The sequence below is a fragment of the Odocoileus virginianus genome, chromosome 30 (genome assembly GCF_023699985.2).
Source record: "Odocoileus virginianus isolate 20LAN1187 ecotype Illinois chromosome 30, Ovbor_1.2, whole genome shotgun sequence".
Classification (NCBI taxonomy): domain Eukaryota; kingdom Metazoa; phylum Chordata; class Mammalia; order Artiodactyla; family Cervidae; genus Odocoileus; species Odocoileus virginianus.
In genome coordinates, this window is record NC_069703.1 from 22,182,430 (window position 1) to 22,203,826 (window position 21,397).

The window sequence follows — 21,397 nt, forward strand, 5'->3', positions numbered from 1 at the left end:
GATACAGTGACTGATAAGACCAGTTACAAAAACCTGAGAATCCCTGACTGACAGGGTGATCCTGTGGGTGGGATATCACCGGTCCCAGGCTGCATGGAGTCCCAGGGGCAGCGCAGGCAAAGAAGGAGGTGCTGTGTGGAAAAGTGCAACTCTGCCTGGAATGGGCCTGGGACCACAGAACTCAGCCTGGAGGTTCCACACCCCTCTCCCACCACGTGTCAGTCTGTGCCCTCAGACGGGCCCAGCTAGGGCTCAATGTTTGGGTCCAGCTCCCAGGGGGAGGGAGGGAGTCATTGCCAGGTGAATGTGCATGGCAGGGGCATGGGTGAGGGCTGGTGGCCAGCCCCAGCTATATGGGGGGTCCCCACTCCTCTCCATCGACCTCACAATGCTGTGTGGTCCTTGGTCCTCACACATACCCACTGACCCTACCAGGACGGACCTTTGAGGGTACTGCAGAGACCATGCTGAGCTCACTGGACACCGTGCTCGGGCTGGGGGATGACACTCTTCTGTGGCCTGGTGAGGTGCCCCTCCATCTCTTCCCAGCCCCTCACACACCCAGAGTCCCAGCCGACCCAGTTCCTGGCCCAGAGGTGACCCAGCTCTCCTCCGGTGACTCCTAGGAGCCAGCTCTAGCAGTGGGGCAGACCCCCTTCTTTCTAGAGCACTGGTTGTGTAGGGCCTCTTATGTCAGCTGCCCCTGGCAGCCAGCCCACAGCCTCTGAGGAGCCCTGTAGGCCCCAGAGTGTCCCCGTGGGATGGCTGATGTCTCATAGCCAGAGTCCAGAACAGAAAACAGCCTTTGATTAATGAGGTGACTTAAATCCACTCTGCATGGATCGTTACCTGCATCCATCACACCCACACTGCACACCCATCATCCATATGCATGTACGTGGAATATCCATCCATCCATACATACGTGCTTGGGTACATTGCATATCTGTAGTTTCTAAAACACATCCACTAATATCTCAGTCAATCCTCAGAACATGTATTCATCTATTCATTCCATTCAACAAATACATTGTTGAGCATCTAATGTGCACCAGGTCCTGATCCCAGCCTCAGGGACACATAACTAGTGGCATTAGTGGCATTATTATTTTCCCCACTTGCCAAACGAGAAAACATTGGCTCAGAGAGGTGCCATGACTTGACTGAGGTTGCACAGCTGGGCAGAACCAGCAGCGCTAGAATGCAGGTCTTCTGGCTCCAGGTCTGTGGTCCTCCCCCCAACTGCTTCTGCAGCATCACTTATGGCTGACTTGTGCCCATGTTTACAGAAGCGGCTCCTTGTGGTTGGGCTTTTTCTGGAAGCATTGTCCTTCCTCCTCAGTTGTTAGGTACCCATCGGCGTGGGGATGGGAGGACATTTCCTGACCATAACCCATCTCACTCTGCCCCGTGTCTCGGCCCCCATGGCCATCCTTAGGCCACGAGTATGCAGAGGAGAACCTGGGCTTTGCAGGCGTGGTGGAGCCCGAGAACCTGGCCCGGGAGAGGAAGATGCAGTGGGTGCAGAGGCAGCGGATGGAACGCAAGAGCACGGTGCGGGGCTGGGGTCCAGGAGGAGCCGAGGGTACTCCCCAGATGGATCCCATCTCTGCCGAGCCAGGCCCTGCAGGCCCCTCCCCAGAGCTCTGGCCTGTTTGGCACAAGGGCCTTCCAGTGAGAACACCTGAACCCTAGGGTGGGGCAGGGGGTGGGGAGGCTTTCCTGGTCAGATCCGTTTTCTAGATCCTCCCCACCAAAGCCCGTGTCTCTCCTCCCACAGTGCCCGTCCACCCTGGGGGAGGAGCGCTCCTATAACCCGTTCCTAAGGACACACTGCCCGGTGCTGCAGGAGGCTCTGGGGCCAGGCCCTGGCCCCACAGGCGACGATGGCTGCTCCCGGGCCCGGCTCCTGGAGAGGCTCCGCCAGCTGAAGGACCTGCATAAGAGCAAGTGACCCCACCCCGGCCCGGCCCAGTCCACCCGCCGCAGTGGGGAGACCACCCATCATCGCCCATACCACGCCATCCCTCTGTCTGCTACCACCCCGCCTCCATCGGCTCGTCAGCGGGCACCACCCGGACACTGGCCAGGGGCAGAGGAGGTACAGGCGAGGAGACCCTGAGAACGAGAGGCCGGGTGACGGAAGGCTTGGGGACTCCACAGGGTGAGGCTGAGTCACCGAGGGCAGAGCTAACACTGGGAGTTAGCTCCCCCTGTTCCTGCCGCGGCAGTGAGGACGCGGAGCCCTTGCTCTCACTGCAGCCTCTGAACTCAGGGCAGCAGGAGTCCTGAACAGGGTGAGTCCATCTTTCCCTTCCTCCCATCCGTGGTGGGGAAAGAAACTCACTCCCCCAGACTGGCCTGAGGTCAGGTGCTTTGGAAAAGCAGTCACTCAGAGGGGCACCTGGGCTCTGGTTTTCTGAGCCTCTGCCCCTCCTCCCCCAGGCATTTTTGCACAAGAGCAAGGCACCCACAAAAGCAAGGCCACCCCCTGCCCCCACAAAGGCATTTTTTTTAAACAGAGCCATTTCTGAGAAAGAGGAAAGGGCTGCAAGCCTGGCTGTGGACAATCTGACTTGTGACTCCCCTGCAGCCTGGAAGCGGGAGAGTCCCGGTTGCCAAGGAAACCTGACCTCAGGCTAAGGAGACACCAGGAGGCTGGGGCTGGAGGCCCCACGGTCATGTAGGTCACACATGCTCACTGCACAGCTGGCCTGGTCCTGCCTGCTGGCCTCTGCCCCTGCCCTGGGCCAGCAGGGCCCCTTCTTCCTGGGGGACCAGAGAGCCATTGTCCACCAGGTCCACTGTGGTTTTCTCATTGTGGCCCTTATTCTTAGACACTCCTGCTTCATCCTCAACCCTTGCCCCTTTCAGTTAGTAAAGCCATTCATCTGGCCCTTTGCAGTTGGCCAAGGACATCACCTTGTCATTTCTCATTTGGCCCTTGGCCCTATCCTGGCAGGAGCCAGGAGGTCTACACAGTAGAGAGCAGAAACCAGAAGTCCAGGAGTGGACAGCTCTCGAGTGAGTGGCAGCTTCTAGGACCCCTGGTTGGGCCCTTCCCCTCTGCTCAGCCCTGCCTCAGCTCAGCTCCTCCTCTGGCCTTGGATCCAGGTCCCCTTGGGGCCACAGTGAGCACAGCAATGGTCCTCAAGCAGGCGTACCTGGGGTCAGCCAGGAGCCTTCTCTTCCTGGGTGGAAGCCTTCCCTCAGGCTCTGCTCCCCACTGGGGAGCCCCCGAGATGCCCCTGCCCTCAGTTCCCCTCATCAGCCTGCCTCTGCCTCCCTCTCGGGCCACAGCCTCTGGTACCAACTCTAGCAATACCGCCAGAATAGTCAGAGTTCCCCACCCTCCAGACCTGCCTCTGTGCCTTCCCTCCTGCTGTTTCTTCTGAACGGAATGCCTTTCTCCTGCTCCTCCTGCCTTTCCCCTGCTCCTCCTGCCTTTCCCCTGCTCCTCCTGCCCCTCCTGCCTTGTCTGCCTGGCAAACACCTAGTCATCTCACCAATCCCCCTCAAGGTCCCCCTCCTCCAGGAAGTCCCCCCTCCTCCTCCCATGCCCCTCCCCCTCCAGGCTACCTCTGCTCTTTGTCAATGCTTCTCTTGTGGCACTTATCACACTGTATTTTACTTGTTTACACGTTTGTCTCCCCCTTCTCGACTGTGAACCCTTCAGGGCATGGACTGTATCTTATGCATCTCTGTATTTTCGCGCCTAGCACGGTGCCTGGCACACAGTAGGCGCTCAATAAATGTTGAATGAATGAATGATTTAACCGAGGCTTGGTCCCTCAGTGGGCTTGTCTTTACTGCTGGTTCTGTTTTCCTCTCTGGGTTACAGTTCTTGCTTACTCAGAAGGACTGCACTTCTAGAACTCTGGGCAAAAACAAAGCTATAAATATATCCTTCCATGGCTCGTGAGAATTTGTTCAGGGCTTATGATTTGCTTACCTTGGTGTTTTCCAAAGCTTGAGATGCACAGATGCACCTCTAGCCGCAGGGGAAGTGGTTTTACATATGGTCACCGCCCAGCCGTGAATATGCTTCAAGGACAAGGCCTTGGCGCTGACCCCTCTTTAAGGTCCTTTAAGGCCTCTGCAATTAATAGCCGGACTCATCTGTTAATTGTTAAACAGGTCGGCTGTCAAGCCCTGAAGCTATCTTGAGTTGAACTTTAAGAACATCATTTTGTGTTCCTTGTATTTATCCTCATGGTCAATATTTTTGACAAGTGACACCAGTTTTCAATTCATGCAGGTGATTAAAGGTACAGGCATATCTCATTTTACTGTGCTTCACTTTAGGGTGCTTTTCTGATAATTGCATTTTTTTTTTACAAATTGAAGATTTGTGACAACCCTGCATTGTCAGATGATGGTTAGTATTTTGATCAATAAAATCTTTTAAATTAATTATACTTTAAATTAAGGCATGTACCATTTTTCAGATATACTGCTGTTGCACACTTAAGAGACTACAGTATAGTGTAACATGGGCTTCCCTGGTGGCTTAGATGGTAAAGAATCCTCTTGCAATGAGGGAGACCTTTGTTCAGTCCCTGGGTTGGGAAGATTCCCCTGAAGGAGGGCATGGCAAGCCACTCCAGCATTCTTTCCTGGAGAATCCCCATAGTCAGAGGAGCCTGGTGGGCCACAGTCCATGGGGTCACAAAGAGTCGGACACGACTGAGCGACTAAGCACAGCACACAGTGTTATAACTGTTATGTGCACTGGAAAAAACATTTCTTATGTGACTCTTTATTGCGACATTCATTTTATTTTGGTGGTCTAGAGCTGAATCTGCAATATCTCAGAGGTGTGCTTGCATTATTGAAACAGGACAATATGAAATAAAGGTGACACTTGGCTATAGCAGAATTCTTGAAGGTGACCTTGGTGTGGCTGAAGACTGGGAAACACTGGCTTAGCTCCACATTTCCTTGGACCCAAGTCAGAGTTTTCCCACCCCCGGTAACAGCTCGGCCTCCCATCTTGGTGTCCCACACCCTGAGCCAAGGACCCTGGCACTGGCTCCCGACCCCATCCTGGCTCAGGGTGGCACCCGGGTGGGACTGAAGGAAGAAGCGGTAGTCCTCACCTTCCTGAAGAAGGGTGAGTCTCTGCTCTGTAACTGTCTCTTGATGGGCCAAGCCGCAGGGCCAGGTCACTCTGGGTGTGCCCAGTTTGAGGGACAGATGGTGACAGTTCTCTAGGGTTTAGTGAAGCATTTTCCCACAGCCTTGGTGAACCCTCCTACTGGGGCACCCATCCCGAATGACGGCACGTGCTTCAGCTGGAACCAGCACTGGCCAGCAACAACTCGGACGCCTGCTCTTTGTCTGCAGAACGGCACCAGTGACAGCTAGAGTTAAGAGATCTGACTTACAGTCCCAGCTCTATCACTCAGCATCCAAGGAACTTTATCTCAGTCCATCTTCCAATGGAGACAACTTTGAATGAGACAGAATCTTTACTGTGTATGTACTTTCAAGTGCAAGTGACAAATGCTCAATAAAAAGGGATTCAAGCCAAAAGGGAAATTTATCAACTCATGAAGTTGAGAAGCGTGGGATTACATCATGGTAACTTCAGGCATGGCTGGATCCAGGGATTCAAAGGCATCTTCGTCATTCAGCTCTGCTTTCTTCTACATTGATACCATGCTCTATCAGTCTTTTTCCCTGTGATGGAAAGATTTTCTCTAGAAGTTCCAGGTTTGCAGGCTACTAGTTCATCAACTAGGTTTACAGGTTAATAGCAGAACCTCTAATAGTCCCAGGGACTACGTTTCATTGGTTCAGTTTGGATCATGTGCCCAATCCTAACCTATCATAGGAGTTAGGGGAATTAGCTTCTCTGACTGGCCAGGTTCAATGACATGACCACACCTGGAAAGGCAATGTCAGACTCAGTTGAAACACAGTGTACTGGGAGTAGGGAAAGGGTTCCTCAGAGGAATAGAGGGTCTGATATCAGAAATGATGCAAAGCAGCAAAATCATAAACAATCACCAACAAGTCCACTTATTTGGAGGTTATTAGAAGAGTTAGATGAGAAAGGCATATAAAGTCACTTTGGAAAATGCTGTGTCTGATTTCTGGTGCTGTAATTCATTATATGAGAAGAAATAGAGGTAGACACGTGGCTTCACAGGTGTTTGAATACTGCATAATTTAAAAAATAACCTGTAAGCACTTCCATCTTTTTCCCCCTAAATTGTAGTCTCTTTCTTTCTAAATCACAGAAAAAGAAAAAAGGAGGGGCATGTTAAGTGGGCAGCCTTAGAAGTTCCAGGGAAGGACAGAGAACAGGATAAGTTGTAGATGTGAACTTGAAAAGCCCTGTGTGTACACTTGTGTGTCTTGGGGGAGGGGGTCATCCTAGTCTTCCAAGGCCCTGGCCACAAATGGAACATTTGGAAGCAGGTGCAAAGCTAACCCTGATGGTCAGTAAACCCTAGGCTCGGGCCAAAGCAGGGACAGTGTGGGAGAGAGAGGACTTGGACTGGTCTGGGTTTGAATACAAACTCTGACCAACCGTGGATAGCACCAGACAGGGAACTTCTGTCTCTTAGCCTCTTCTGGAGTGGCTGGGCAGCCAAATGAGATGCACATAGGTGTTCCATGAACAGTAGTCTCTTCTTCCTCTTACTGTTCTTAATAAACTTAGGGCTAGTCTATCAGAGACAACAGGACTTCCCAGGTGACGCTAGTGGTAAAGAACCCACCTGCCAATGCAGGAGACCTAACAGACGCAAGTTCGATCCCTGGGTGGGGAAGATTCCCTGGAGGAGGGCATGGTAAGTCACTCCAGTATTCTTGCCTGGAGAATCTCATGGAAGAGTACTCTGGCAGGGGGGGTCACAGAGTCAGCCACTACTGAAGCAACTTAGCATGCACCCACAGTCTATCAGGGACAATAGGGCAAAGTGATTAAGAACACGGACTAGAGTCAGCCCATCTGAGTTGGAGTCCATGCCTTCCATTTATTAACTGGGTGACCTTGGGCAAGTTACTTAACCTTCTGTGCCTCCACTTCTCATCTGTCCAATGGGGTTGATGCTCACACCATCTGAGAAGCTGATTGGAAGGATTAAATAGGTTACACCCTGCAGAGCTGGGCACATAGGGCACCCTCTCTGCAGCAGTGGCTGATGTTCAGTAGATGCCCACCCTAACCACTGGGAGGGCACCGGCTGTCCATGCTACAGGCTCAGAGAGGCCAACCAGTCCAGCACAACTGCACGGCTAGTACGTCAACTTCTCCAGAGCATCCTTCCACTGGTCTATCAGGTCCTAAGCAGCAGTGGTAACAAGGGTCCTTAACAGATGACTAAAAAAATAGACAAGAAACTGGATGTTGATCCTTCTGTGATCCACCTTGCCAACTTTCTCTTTCCCCTAAGCGACTGGGAGGAAACAGCACCAAGGGGAAGGGAACTGGGGGAAGTGAGAGAGTTGAAAACATGGTCTCCCAGGAGGCGGGAGCCTGTCAGGACAGGCATCTGGAGGTTCTATGCAACTGGAGAGCCTGAGCAAGAGGAGGTGAAGGAGAGCGGGGCTGACAGGGGAAAAACTCTAAGGGGTAGAGGGCTCAGGGAGCAAATTTTCCCTGAGGCCAGGAGTCCAGAAAAGCAGGGATACGGGCATGCAATAAGGAGGAGGACTGTGTTCAGTTCAGTTCAATTCAGTGAGCATCCCTTAAGGAACAAAAAATAGCAGTTTGCCCTTTTTTTGACCTTGCTGCGTGGCATGTGGAACCTTAGTTCCTGGACCAGGAAGTGAACCAATGTCCCTTGAAGTGGAAGCTCAGAGTCTTAACCACTGGACTGTTGTGGAAGTCCCTGCTGCTTCTTTTTGTGTGTAAACTTGGCCCAATAGAAAAGATTTTGTCAAACTTTATGTAATTCACACATGAAAGTAATAGGTTTGTTTTAAATCTACTTTTATTAATTTTATTGAGATACAATTTATATAATGCAAATTAAAGTATACAGTTCAGTGGGTTTTAATGTATACGCAGTTTTGGAGCTACCCACAATCTAATTTTAGAACATTTTCAACACTCCCCAAGGAAACCCTGTGACCCTCTGGTGTCAGGTGCCTGCTGCCTCCACACCCCCACCCTTCCCCCACGCCAAGCAACCACTGATTTATTTTCTGTCTCTATAGATTTGCCTGTTCTGGGCATTTTATCATTTACATGGAATCATACAATATGTGGTCTTTTGTGACTGGCTTCTTTCAGTTAACATATTTTCAAGGTTGAAGCATATTATGGCCTGTGTCAGTACTTCACTCCTTTTTATGGCTGGACAATATCCCATTTTATATATATATATATATAACATTTTGTTTATGCATTCACCAGTTGATGAACAGTTGGGTTGTTTCCACTTTTTGTGTATTCTGCATAATGATGCTATGAATATCTGTGTGTAAGTTTTTATGTGGACAGATGTTTTCAGCTCTCTTGGGTATACATGTCAGAGTGGAATTGTCATATAGTAACTTCACATTTACTATTTTGAGGAACTAACTAGTCACTTCCCAAAGCAGCTGTGAATTTTCTTAATGCCACTGGTGGTGGCTCACGTGCAGAAAATGACTTATTCAGAATTCACTTGGGCTTTTAAAAATTAGTGCTTGATTTTTTAAAATGCAAATTTTAAAACGTAAGTATTTCTAAAACTTCTAAGTTCAATTTTGTCACGTCGTTCTAATTATGAACCTAGCTAATTCTTTTTAAATTATTTATTTATTATTTATTTTTGGCCATGCTGGGTCTTTGTTGCTGCTCAGGCCTTCTCTGGCTGCAGTGAGCGGTGGCTATTTGCTGTGGTGCATGGCCTTCTCATTGCAGTGCTCCTTTTGTCTCAGAGCACAGGCTCTAGGTGCTCAGGCATCAGCAGTTGCAACTCGTGGGCTCTAGAGCTTGGGCTCAGTACTTCTGGTGTATGGGCTTAGTTGCTCCTCAGCATGTGGAATCTTCCTGGACCAGGGATCAAATCCATGTTCCATGCGTTGGATTCCTAGTCACTGTACCACCAAAGATGTCCTAGCTAATATTAACTTTTAAGGGGACTTCAATGAACAATCTGTCCTCTTTACAAAATTAAAACTGCTTTAGGATGTTTATGCCATATTTATTCATTCCATATATTCTACTACCTTTTTAAAAGCATTTGATTGTCATATGCCAGTTATAAAAAGCAGAGGCATCATTTTGCCAACAAAGATCCATCTAGTCAAAGCTATGGTTTTTCCAGTAGTCATGTACGGATGTGAGAGTTGGACCATAAGGAAAGCTGAGCATCAAAGAATTGATACTTTCGAAACATGGTGCTGGAGAAGACTCTTGAGAGTCCCTTGGACTGCAAGGAGACCAAACCAGTCAATCCTAAAGGAAATCAACCCTGAATATTCATTGGAAGGACTGCTGCTGAAGCTGAAGTTCCAATACTTCAGCCACCTGATGTGAAGAGCTTTTTTCACCTGATGTGAAAAAACCCTGATGCTGGGAAAGATGGAGGGCAGGAGGAGAAGGGGCCAACAGAGGATGAGATGGTTGAGTGGCATCATCAACTCAAAGGACAGTGAAGGACAGGGAAGTCTGGTGTGCTGCAGTCTGTAGGGTTGCAAAGAGTCAGACACAAGTGAGCCACTGAACAACATATCTCAGTAACGCTGGGAAAAATAAAGGAAAAATAATTCTCTAATTTTTTTTAACAAATTGATAAACCAGCTTCCCAAGTACTTTTAATGCAATCTAATAAAAGTAAACATATAATTATAGTAAAATTTAAAGTTTTTCTTTTTTTAAAGTATTGGTTTAAATCCCAGTACGAATTGAACTCCAAAGTACAGTTGTATGGGACAGCTTCCAAGGTCACTGTAAATACTCATGTCATCCCCTCTGCCACCTAAGAATGTCAAATACTCCCTCTGCTGGACAGTACCTTAAGTTTGGGCTGAGCCCCAGAAGTCACAGTTCCAACCAACTACTCGAAGGTCTGGGTGTTTAGTGAAATGAGTTGATGGCCCTTTAAGAGGCAGTAGGGAGCTCCCAGTTGCCACGGAGACATCTGGATACAAACCTGGCAGCAGCGAGCAGCATGTCCCCTAAAGTTCAATCCAAAGGTGAGAAGGGGGCTGAGGAGTTGGGGGGTGGGGGCCTGGAAAGTGAGGGGGGCATCTCTCCCTCATCGTCCACCTTGGGGTGGCCTTGGAGGATTCTACTCTCGGGACTCCCGCCCCATCGCTGTCCTCCTCGGGGTCCGCCATCTGCCATCTCAGTCTCTCCTCCCTCCATAGGCTCCAAAGCCAAGGACCCCCAACCCTCAACACAGGAGAATCTGCCACCCCCAGAGGCCAATGCTGAGGCCATCCACTTCCTCAACTCCCTCCGTGAGCCTGGGCAGTGAGGGTGGAGGGGGTGGACAAAACTGTGGACCGGAGGGAAGAGAGAGAGCCCAGACACCTCTCTAGCAGCCTTGAATAGCCTGGGACTCAGAAAGGGCCTGAAGCGCAATGGTTGATAGTCTTCAACTAATGGAAGACCCCAGGGATACAGTGGGGGTGGGGATCGCTGTGTGTGGTGGGCTGTCTCCACCTCTTGACTGCTGCAGAGACCAGTGGAGGGGAGGCGGGGGCTGCCTGGGAGACGTGAGATGAGGAGAGGGTGGGTGGAGACAGTGGGGGCACTGGTGGCCAGGGGGGTCAGAGAGTTGAGGACTAGGAGCTGGGGCTTTAACTGTTCCCATGGGACCCTCACTCCACAGGGCAGGAGGAGCTGATGCTGCTGTTCTTCTCAGAGACTCTGGTCATGGTCTCCGACACAGGGGAGCCTCAGGGAGAGCTGACCATTGAGGTGCAGAGAGGGCAATACAAAGACCAATTTGGTGTCATAACGTACGTCCCCTTCGTGCATGCCTCCAGCCGAGGCTTCGTGGACAAAACACTCTGTGGAAGCTCCCTTCTGGGTAGAGTTCCTGACCAACCCCCCCCCCCCCAACCCCTACCGTCCTATCCTGGCCCCCACTCCCAGCCCCTAACTCCCAGGACATTCACTCAGTAGCAGCCCTTTAATTTCACCTTGGGACTAGAACGAGGCAAAGAGAAAGCGTGGGATGTGTGGTGACAAGAAGATAATCGCAGCCGTAGTTTTGACCTGTGGCCACCCTACCCCTGAGTCCTCCAACCCAGGCCACCACCCGCCCTTCCCACAGTCTCCAGCCCTGTCTCCTGTGTTCACCTCCCTCCCCTCAGCCTATCTCTCGTGGAAACTGGAAGTTGTGAAACAACAGAGTCAGGAGTTCATCAAGGTACCTCCTGGGCCCCCAGCCTTGACCACAGAGAGAAGGTTTTCTATCCACATCTCTCCTCGGTTTTCTCATTTATGGAGGATGGACAAGGTGGCCTCCGGGGGATCTCACTCATATACAATCGGTGAGTCCCTGATTCTCCCCTCCTGCTCTGCCCCCTAGTTCCACATTCTCCCCATGGAACAGAAGACGAGTTTGCTGAAGCAGGATGATCAGCTGGCCATGACCAGAATGGTCAAGGAGGGTGAGGTAAGGGGAGAGCCAGGTGGGAGCCATACTCAACATCCTCTTTGGAACCGCAAACAGGGGACAGATGGTGTCAGGCCAGGAGCCTGCCCTGGGGGCCATATGGACTGGACCGTATGCTCAACACCTGACTTGCCCAACCTCCCCCTACTTCCCAGCTCAAGTTCCCTGACCCAGATTTGTCCTGAACAGGAAGTGAAGACTGAAGTGACTTTCTTCCCCAGGCCCTCCACTGAGGGCTTCGTCTCCCAGGCCGCTAACCTGGTGCTGCTGAGGGTGATGGCCTGGCGGCATACGGTGCCCAGCAATGCCCGTTTCCTGGCCTTGGACACTGAAGGCAAACTCTGCTATTCTACTTACGTGAGCCATCTCCCTGGGTGGGGACTTGGTCTGTGGGCAAGCTAGAAGGGGCAGAGAGGATGCTGATTTGGGAGAAAAGACAGCTGTGGAGTGGAAGAGCAGATGGGGCAGGGATAAACCCCCGGCGTGTGGGGGTGAAACTTCCAAGGGCAGGAGAAAACAAGATTGCGTTTCTCAGAGAGAAGACCAAGGCAAGTGGTGTGAGGAAGATAGGGACTAAAAAGGTGGGAGCAATGGAAGAAAGCGATGCTTTTTACACAAAAGTCAGTTCAGGAAAAAAAAAAAAACAGTGTGGGGCCATTTTTAGAGACTTTTTTTAAACATCAGGAAATTTAAATCTCCAACTTCACTTGAATTTTATTTTATTATGTCTCAACCCTGAAGGGTGCTTCTTTATTTTGGCTAAACTTTCATCACCAACCTACCTAGGACTTCTTACAATATGTGATTTTGAAACTGTGTCTGTGGACATGCACTTTGGGGGCTGATTTGACCAGCTTTGTAAATGACACTGGCATCTCTTCTGCCACAAACATGACAAACAGCAAGGAGTTTGACACAAACAGGCACACACCATTTGCCCCCAATTTTCTCTGAAATATTTTTATGTTAGCACTTTTCTCCTCGCAGCCATAGCTGTAATAGGGATTTAAGTTTTAATTATAACACGTAGCTTGCATGGGCCTGAGACAGCCCCAAATCTCAGTCTCAATTCTTGCCCCTTGGAAGAAAAGCTATGACAAACCTAGACAACATATTAAAAAGCAGAGATATCACTTGGCCACCAAATCTCCGTATAGTTAAAGCTGTGGATTTTCCAGTAGTCATGTACAGATGTGAGAGTTGGACCATAAAGAAGGGTGAGTGCTGAAGAATTGACACTTTCGAATTGTGGTGCTAGAGAAGACTCTTGAGAGTCCCTTGGATAGCAAGGTGATCAAACCAGTCAAACCTAAAGGAAACCAATCCTGAATATACATTGGCTGTGCTAGTTTGCATGGTTGTACTAATTTGCATATATACATTGGAAGGACTGCTGCTGAAGCTGAAGCTCCAATACTTTGGCCACCTGATGCGAAGAGACTCCAATACATTGGAAAAGACCCTGATGCTGGGAAAGATTGAAGGCAGGAGGAGAAGGGGGCAACAGAGGATGAGATGGTTGGATGGCATCACTGATTAGATGGACATGAGTTTGAGCAAAATCTGGGAGATACTGAAGGACAGGGAAGCCTGGCGTGCTGCATTCCATAAGGTTGCAAAGCATCAGACACGACTTAGAAACTGAATAATAAAAAAGTCCCTCTCCAGAGCCTTACTACCCTCTCCCCTCAAGTAACCCAACCCCTGCCCCTTCCCACACTCACTCCTAGTTGGTGATCTGTGTTATAGAATCTGCCAGCTAGAAGCAGTTGGTCATGGAGCTGGCATGGAGGAGGGTTGAGGCAGGAGCAGGGTGGAGCTGGCTCTCTATGAGAGGACCTCAACTCAACCTGGGGCTGCAACCCAAATCTTGTGGAGCCTAAGGGTCTGGACAGCCAGGGTTGCTTATCACCGGTGAACAAGCAATGAAGCTACAAGATGGAGAGAGGGGCAGGGTGAGATGTAGGGGGAGGTCCTGGTAGGCATCTGCCTCACCTCCCTCCCTTCATTTCGGTTGCTGTCAGCAAGCCCTGGGCTCCCAGACAATCCAGGTGGGCCATCAGCAGGTGGAAGTCTTCATTGTGGAGCAGACGGTACACTCGGAACAAGGCATCCCCATGTCCTGCCAGTTTTACCTGCTCCCTGATGGGTGAGCCACTGTCGGTGAGGCCAAGGGGGCAGTACTGAGCACAAACATGGGAAGCTCAACCACCTGGGTGGAGATTCACTACCAGGGAGACTTGTTGTTGAGATGGGAGTGCCCCTGGCTTTACCCACTCATTCACTTTTTCCATATATTCACGGGAAAATATATCATTTTCCCGATCTTCACAATGCCTCCCAAATCTCACCAAAGAGTCCTGAACTGCTGAGGAAGTCAAGATCAACTCCACAGGGCATAGCTAAAGCAGCTGCCATAGGTGTGGGTGTAATATCGAAAAACACAAAAGTTTGAACAACTTAGCACTTGATAAGATCATCACGTTGGAAGAAGCATCTTAATACACTGCCAAGCTGTCACCAGCAAAGCGCAGGCACCAAAATCCTGAGAAAATTTGGAAGGGAGAGGAGCATTTGTTTCTTGAAATTTCCACGGAGGTACTGACAGAATCACCACACTGGGAAAAGCAAACAAACAAACAAATTAGAACTTTGTTGGCTTTCCTGATTTCATAATTTGGCTTGCCATTTCTTTTTCTTTTCTTTTTTTTTTTTTTTTGGCTGCACTTCATGGCTTGCGGGATCTTAGTTCCCCAACCGGGGATTGAACCCAGGCCCTTGGCAGTGAAAGTGTGGAGTCCCACTGGCGTGCCAGGGAACTCTTTCATGGTTCTTCTAGCGCTCACACCTACAAAGGTCTTGCATATGTGCACACATCTTCAGGGTAGACACAGTCCCCAGTTTGAAAAGCAGGGGCCATCATCTGGTGATCTAGACATGAACAGCACCCTGGAACTCAAAGACAAGTGGGGGAGGGGGAGAGGACAGCAGTAAACCGAGGCCCCAGGACACCCTTCAAAGGAGCCGGCTGGTCTAGGAAGACTCACCCCTTTTCCGTGTTGCACTCCAGGCACCTGGCCAAGAGGATCCAGGTGGGCTCCCCGGGGTGCTGCATGATCACCAAGGTGCCCGTATTGAGGGAAGAGGGTGAGTGAAGCCGCCGAGCCTCCCAGGGTGCAGGGGCTGCCTTGAGTGGGCCACCTCTGAGGTGGGAGGCCAAATGAGACGGAGAGGCTTTGCTTTCCAGTAAGTGCTTAGTCGCTCAGTCATGTCCGCCTCTTTGTGACCCTACGGATTGTAGCCCGCCAGGCTCCTCTGACCGTGGGGATTCTCCAGGCAAGAACACTGGAGTGAGTTGCCATTTCCTTCTCCAGGGGATCTTCTCGACCCAGGGATGGAGCTCGGGTCTCCTGCATTACAGGCGGATTCTTTACGTCTGAGCCACCGGGGAAGCCCTTGTTTTCCAGTCCCTGTCCCTAATTAGAAGAGGATAACTTTGCTGGGAACTCTTCCCATATGGGCAGCCAGAACCCTGGGGTTTTCCGAGCCTGCCTAGAACAGGTGTCGTCCAGTCATCCCTCTATATCTGAGGAAGGTTCCTGGGGTCGGAATGGGCATGCAGCCTTCCTCCCACCCAGGGGCTTCCGTGGTGGCTCAGTCGCGGTGAAGAATCTTCCTGCAACGCAGGAAACCCAGGTTCTGTCCCTGGGTCGGGATGATCGCCTGGAGAAGGGAATGGCAACCCACTCCATTCTTCTTGCCTGGAGAATCCCATGGACAGAGGAGCCTGGCGGGCTACAGTCCATGGGAGTCGCAAAGAGTCGGATACGACTTAGCGGCTAAACCACCACCGCCTTCCTCCCACCGGACTCCTTCAGATGATATTGAGCCTCGCCCAGTATTTAAGAAGAAGCCCCTGGTGTGGGAGGAGGACCTGGAGCTTTACTCGCGGTTCCTGGACCGCAAGGTGAGGAGAGGCTGCAGGCAGCCTTAGGTCCCCACCCCTCCCAACACCCTTAACCCCCTACCCCCGCCCTGGGCATATATTCCACCCTTTGTCATCACTTTTCCTACCCCGCTGAAATACTGCACCCCGAGGGGTTGGGGACCCCAGCGCTCCTAATCCCTCCATGGGTCGGAGGAGGGGGGTGCGCCCCTGGGGAGCGGGAGTCCGGGTCCGGCTCAGCCTCGCCACAACACCACCAGGAGGAGCTCCGTCTCAGCCACAACAGCTATCTACGGCAGCACCCCGAGGCCCAGGCTCTCGTCTCCGACTTCCTGCTCTTCCTGCTGCTGCGCCAGCCGGTGGACGTGGTCACCTTCGCCGCCGAGTACTTCGGCCCCTTCGCCAAGGGACGCCCGCCCACCCCAGCCTTGCGCTCCTCCAACCGGCCCAGCCCCTTCCGCGAGCTGGAGCCGGAGCGCAGCGAGGCCTAGGCGGGCAGCAAGGCGGCCCGGGGCCTCCCTGGCGGGGACTGGACGGGAAGCGGGGGCGTCAGGGCTGGGCTGGGACGGGATGCCTGCGGGACGCACCCCGGAGGCGCGATTTCCTGCCTGCGGTTTTAATGGGAATAAACGGGGCGCTCCCCAGCCTCTGCTGTGACCTGGATCCTTCTCTGGCCAGCGTCTGGGGCTAAACATAGGAAACGTGAACAGGGTTTGCCGAGCGATTTTCCGCCCTTCTTCCTAGATTTTATTATGATCAATATCCCTATTTTGGGCTTCCCTGGGGGCTCAGTCACTAAAGAATCTGCCTGCAATGCAGGAGACCCAGGTTCAATCCCTGGGTCGGGAAGATCCCCTGGAGAAGGAAGTGTCAACCTACTTTAGTATTCTTGCCTGGAGAATTCCATGGACAGGCGAGCCTGGCGGACTACAGTCCACGGGGTCGCAAAAGTCCGACACGACTGAGCGACTATACCACCACCGTCCCTATTTTACAAATAATAAAATAGAGGCACGAAAATGTTAACAGAGTTAACACGTGGGAAATAGGATTCAAACCTGGACGTTGGATCCCAAAATGGACATTTTGGGAACTTCTCTGGTGGCCCTTTGACTAAGATTCCGAGCTCCCGTTGCAGGAGGTCGGGTTGGATCCCTGCCGAGGGAACTAGATCCCACTCTGTGCGTCTCTGTTCAATCTAGCTCAGTCATGTGGGACTCTTCAACTGCAAATCTTTGCCATCTCATGGAGTACCAGGCTCCTCTGTCCATGGAATTTTTCAGGCAAGAATACTGGAGCCGGTTGCCACTCCCTTCACCAGGGGATCTTCCCAACCCAGGGATATAACCAGCATCTGGGGCTCCTGCATTGGTAGAGGGATATTCTTTACCACTTGGCCTCCAGGGAAGCCCTTAAGATTCCCCCAACCCTAACCCAATTAATGATTTGCATGCTGCAAATAAAGATCCCACAGGCTGCAACTAAGACCTGGTGCAACGAAGTAAACAAAATAAGAAAACCCCACATTTTTAGTCCCTAGGTTAGTCATGACAGAGGGGCGGGGCTTTTGGCAAACAGAATAATTAATAGAGCCCGCTCAGCATAATTGCCAGCTACCATCAAAGAAAAAAAGAAGTCAGTGTGCTCACCAGTACCCTTGCTCAACAACACTCCGGAAGCTTTCCAACCCTCCCTCCCTCCCCATGCCACCAGCTTACCTTCTTCCTCCCAGTCTCTACTATACACAGGAACCCCCAAACTGCATGGAAGGTCCCCAGTTACAAAGGATAGGCAGGTGATCATCACCTCCTTTAGGCTTCTCAGTTAATGACAGTTCTGGCCAGTGGCTTGTTGCTGCCCAATACAGCTCAGTAACAAATAGGGGGCCACCCCCAATGTGGCAGCTGGTATTTGGTATGTAGACTCCATCCTTCCATCTGTTCATTCCTCCCACCAGCTAAGAGACAAGGGTCCCAGAGCTTTGCACTCCAGTGGACAAGAGGGGCCAATATCTACAAGACTGTAATGATGGAAATGTTCTCTATCTGCAATGTCCAGTATGGTAGCCACAAGTTACATGTGGCCACTGAGTACTAGAAATGTGATTAATATGACTGAGGACCTGAAGTTCTACTTTAATTTTAATTAATTTCCATTTAAATAGCCACATGTGGCTAGCGGCTACCAGCCTGGATAGCAACAGCTGAGGAGGATGAGGTCTTTTTGTTCAGTCAGGCAATCAGCTCAGTGAATATTGGGTTCCTTCCATGAGTGTTCTGAACACTCGGAGAAAAGCAGGGACAAGACCAAGCTTCTGTCCTCACGGCACTTGCAGATAGCATGAGGAGACAGACAGCAAACATAAAAGACCATTTCTTATGTGAAATTTCAGATATTTTTATGAAAACAATTATGGCCAAGTCATGGGCAGAAAGGGATTCATGGGTGGAGGCTTAAGAGTGGGTCTCTCTCATGTCTCAGCTGAGCTGGGATCTGAATGATCAGGAGTCAGACCTGTGAAGAGCTGTGGGAATAGCAAGCCAGAAGGAATGGCAAGTGCAAAGACTGAGCATGGCAGGTTGGGGTCAGAAGGCCAGCAAGGCTGATGCACAGTGGGGGTGGGGCAGGAGGGAGAAGCTGGCGTGAAAGTGCTCAGTCATGGTGAGGTAGGGACAGCCGGGTCTTGAAGAGCCTCCTAAGCACTGCAAGTTCCCATCCGTGGAGAACTGAAACCAAGGTTGACCCAGCCCAGTGCACCCAGAATGTTCTTACAGAGGCCTCGAGGGCTCCCTGAAGTGCCTGATGCTTTGCTGTGGTGGGGGGAAAGAGAGGGCAGTAACGTCCAGCCCACAGACATCCTTCCTCTGCAGAGCATCAGGTGACTTGGGAAGGGGTCTGCCACTTTCCTGCTCTCTCTCCCATTCCAAGACCAGTTTGTTTTTAGATTGTGTCATCTGTCCCCAGAACTTCTGACTCCCTCTTCTTACTCCATACTCCTAAGCTATGTATATCTCTGAACATACGGAAAACTATAATACAATATGAAACTTCCCTGGTGGTCCAGTGGTTAAGAATCCACCTGTCAATGCAGCGGACACAGGTTCGATCCCTGATCCAGGAAGATCTCACATGCAGCAACTAAGCCCACATGCCACAATTACTGAGCCTGAGCTCTAGAGAACCGTGCTCTGCAACAAGAGGAGCCATCCCAGTGAGAAGCCCAGGCACCACAAGGATGAGTAGCCACTACCGATCACCGCACTTAGAGAAAGCCTGCACGCAGTAACAAAAACCCAGGGCAACCAAAAATAATTAATTACAAACTAAAAGACAATATCACAACCAGGAATTTTTCCACATTTTTTTTTTTTTTGGTGGTAATATATACATAAAGGCGCTTCCCTGTGACTCAGCTGGTAAAGAATCCGCCAGCATTTCAGAAGACCTGGGTTGGGAAGATCCCTTGGAGAAGGGAAAGGTACCCACTTCAGTATTCTGGCCTGGAGAATTACATAAAGTGAAAGTGATAGTCACTCAGTTGTGTCTGACTCTTTGTGACCCCCATGGACTGTAGCTTGTCAGGCTCCTCTGTCCATGGAATTCTCCAGGCCAGAGTACTGGAGTGGATTGCCATTCCCTTCTCCAGGGGATCTTCCTGACCCAGGCATTGAACCCGGGTCTCCTGCACTGCAGACAAATTCTTTACTGTCTGAGCTACCAGGGAAGCCCAAAATATACTGTACCCTTTTAACCATTTTTAGGTGTACAAGTCACTGGCATTAAGTACATTCACATTTTTGTACAACCATCACCACCATCTGTTTCTGGAACATTTTTGTTATCCCAGACAAAATCTTTTTTTTTTTCAGACAAAATCTTTGTACCCATTAAATAATAACTCCCTTTCCCCCCTGTCCCACAGCCCATAGTAATCATTGTCCTATTTCCTGCCTCTGTAGATTTGCCTCGTGTAAGTGGAATCATACAATATTTGTCCTTTTGTGACTGGCTTATTTCACTTAGCATAATGTTTTCAGGGTTCATCCACATGGTAGCATATATCAGAATTTCATTTCTCTTTAAGACTGAATAATATTCCATTGGATAGTATAGCACTTTATTCGTCTTGATAGATACTTGAATTATTTCCTCCTTTTGGCTATTGTGAAAAACGTTGCTCTGAACACAAGTGTACAAGTATCTGTTTGACTCTCTGCTTTCAATCAACCAGGATATTGACCTTGACACAACCCATAGCTCTTTTTCAGATGTCCCTAGTTTTACCCTTACTTATTTACAAATGTCACATAATGAAATAGTAATACATGAAGACTTTACAAATGGATTTTTTTCATTTAGCATGATTTCATGGAGATTCTCCCAAGTTACTGTGTATATTAGTAGTTTGTTCCTTTCACAGCTAAATAGTAATCAATGGTTTGTACTGCACTTAGTTTAACCATTCTCCTGTTGAATGACAGCTAGGCTAATTTTAGTTTTGGGTATTAGAGATAAGCTGTTATAAACGTTTATATACAGGTTTTAGTCTGAACATAAGTTTTAACCTCTCTGGGATACATGTATACCATAGTATGCAGTGTGAATACCACAGTATATTCTACGGTATGGATGTACTGTACTTTGGTTAACCATTCACATGTTGAAGAATGGTATGGACTGTTTCCAGTTTGAGCTCTTACCATTTCTCCAGTTTAAAAAAAAAAATGCCCAGGAGTGCAGTTGCTGAATCATATGGTAGTTGCATTTTTAAATTTTATTTTTTGGGGGGGTTATAATTTTATTTACTTTTGGCTGTGCTGGGTCTTCATTGTTGTGCCTGGGCCCTCTCCAGTTGTGGCAAGTGGGGGCTTCTTATTGCAGTGGCTTCTCTGTCCCTGAGCACGGGCTCCAGAAGGTGCGGTATGCAGGCTGCCAGGATCCACAGCACAGACTCAATAGATGTGGAGCTCCAGCTCAGCTGCTCCACCGCACTGGAATCCTCTAGGATCAGGGATTGAACTCATGTCTCCCACATTGGCAGGCAGATTCTTTACTACTGCGCCACCAAGGAAGACCACATCTTCAATTTTTAAAGAAATTTCCAAACTATCTCCAGAGTGGTTATACCATTTTACATTCCCACAAGCAACATATGAGTGATTGACCTAGTTTCTCCACATCCTCATCAATATTTGATATTGTGACTCTTTTTATTTTAGCCACTCTGATCGGGATGTAGTCATATCTCATTATGATTTCACTTGCATTTCCCTAATGGCTAACGACACTGAACATCCTGTCATATATTTGTCTGCCCTCTGTATGTCCTGTTTGGTGAAGTGTGTGTTCATGACCTCTGCCCATTTCTTTTTCTTTCTTTTTTTTTTTTTTTTTGGCCACGCCACGAGACGTGGGCTCTCAGTTCCCCAACCAGGGACCTAATCCCTGGTCACAACAGTGAAAGCACCGAAGTCAACCCCTGGCCACCAGGGAACTCCCTGCCCATTTCTAATTGGACTGTTTGTATTTTCACTCTCGAGTTTTAAGAGAGTTCCCTATTTTTAGATACTGGAGTTTTGTTAGATACGTGGTTTGTAAATATTTTCTCTGAATTTTTAGTTTTTCTCTTCATTCTCTTCACATGGTTCTTTACAGAGCAAAAGTTTTCATTTTGATGAGGTCCAACTCATCCTTTTCCCCTTTATCAGTCACGATTTTGGTGTCAAGTCTAACAAAAATCTTCATCTAGTCCTAGATCCTGAAGATTTTCTCCTACCTTTTTTCTTTTCCTTTTTGTTTTGGGCCATGCCTTGTGGCTTACAGATCTTAAGTTCCCCCACCAGGGATAGAACCCAAGTCACAGCAGTGAAAATGCACT

General features: G+C 49.7%; 2 protein-coding genes across 4 annotated transcripts in view; both read left to right on the plus strand.

Annotated features, from left to right (window-relative positions):
- The window catches only part of PNKD (PNKD metallo-beta-lactamase domain containing), a 69,155-nt gene extending 65,379 nt beyond the window's left edge, over positions 1 to 3,776 (plus strand). For both annotated transcript variants that reach the window (XM_070458631.1, XM_070458632.1), the window contains 3 exons: positions 436 to 522; positions 1,439 to 1,554; positions 1,781 to 3,776. In XM_070458631.1, the coding sequence (XP_070314732.1) occupies positions 436 to 522; positions 1,439 to 1,554; positions 1,781 to 1,954 (377 nt within the window). In that variant the 3' untranslated portion in view covers positions 1,955 to 3,776. The remainder of the gene's footprint in view (positions 1 to 435; positions 523 to 1,438; positions 1,555 to 1,780) is intronic.
- Positions 3,777 to 10,034: 6,258 nt separating this feature from the next.
- CATIP (ciliogenesis associated TTC17 interacting protein) lies at positions 10,035 to 16,202 on the plus strand. 2 transcript variants are annotated; one of them, XM_020904693.2, is made up of 10 exons: positions 10,035 to 10,140; positions 10,315 to 10,407; positions 10,782 to 10,982; positions 11,269 to 11,324; positions 11,487 to 11,573; positions 11,763 to 11,930; positions 13,598 to 13,722; positions 14,644 to 14,720; positions 15,452 to 15,540; positions 15,780 to 16,091. In XM_020904693.2, exons 1-10 carry the CDS (start codon positions 10,116 to 10,118, stop codon positions 16,008 to 16,010), a joined length of 1,152 nt encoding a protein of 383 aa, XP_020760352.2. In that variant the 5' UTR covers positions 10,035 to 10,115; the 3' UTR covers positions 16,011 to 16,091. The 2 variants fall into 2 exon arrangements, with proteins under 2 accessions (XP_020760352.2, XP_070314734.1); XM_070458633.1 differs by lacking the exons at positions 13,598 to 13,722; positions 14,644 to 14,720 and having other exon boundaries at positions 15,780 to 16,202.
- The last annotated feature ends 5,195 nt before the right edge of the window (positions 16,203 to 21,397 follow it).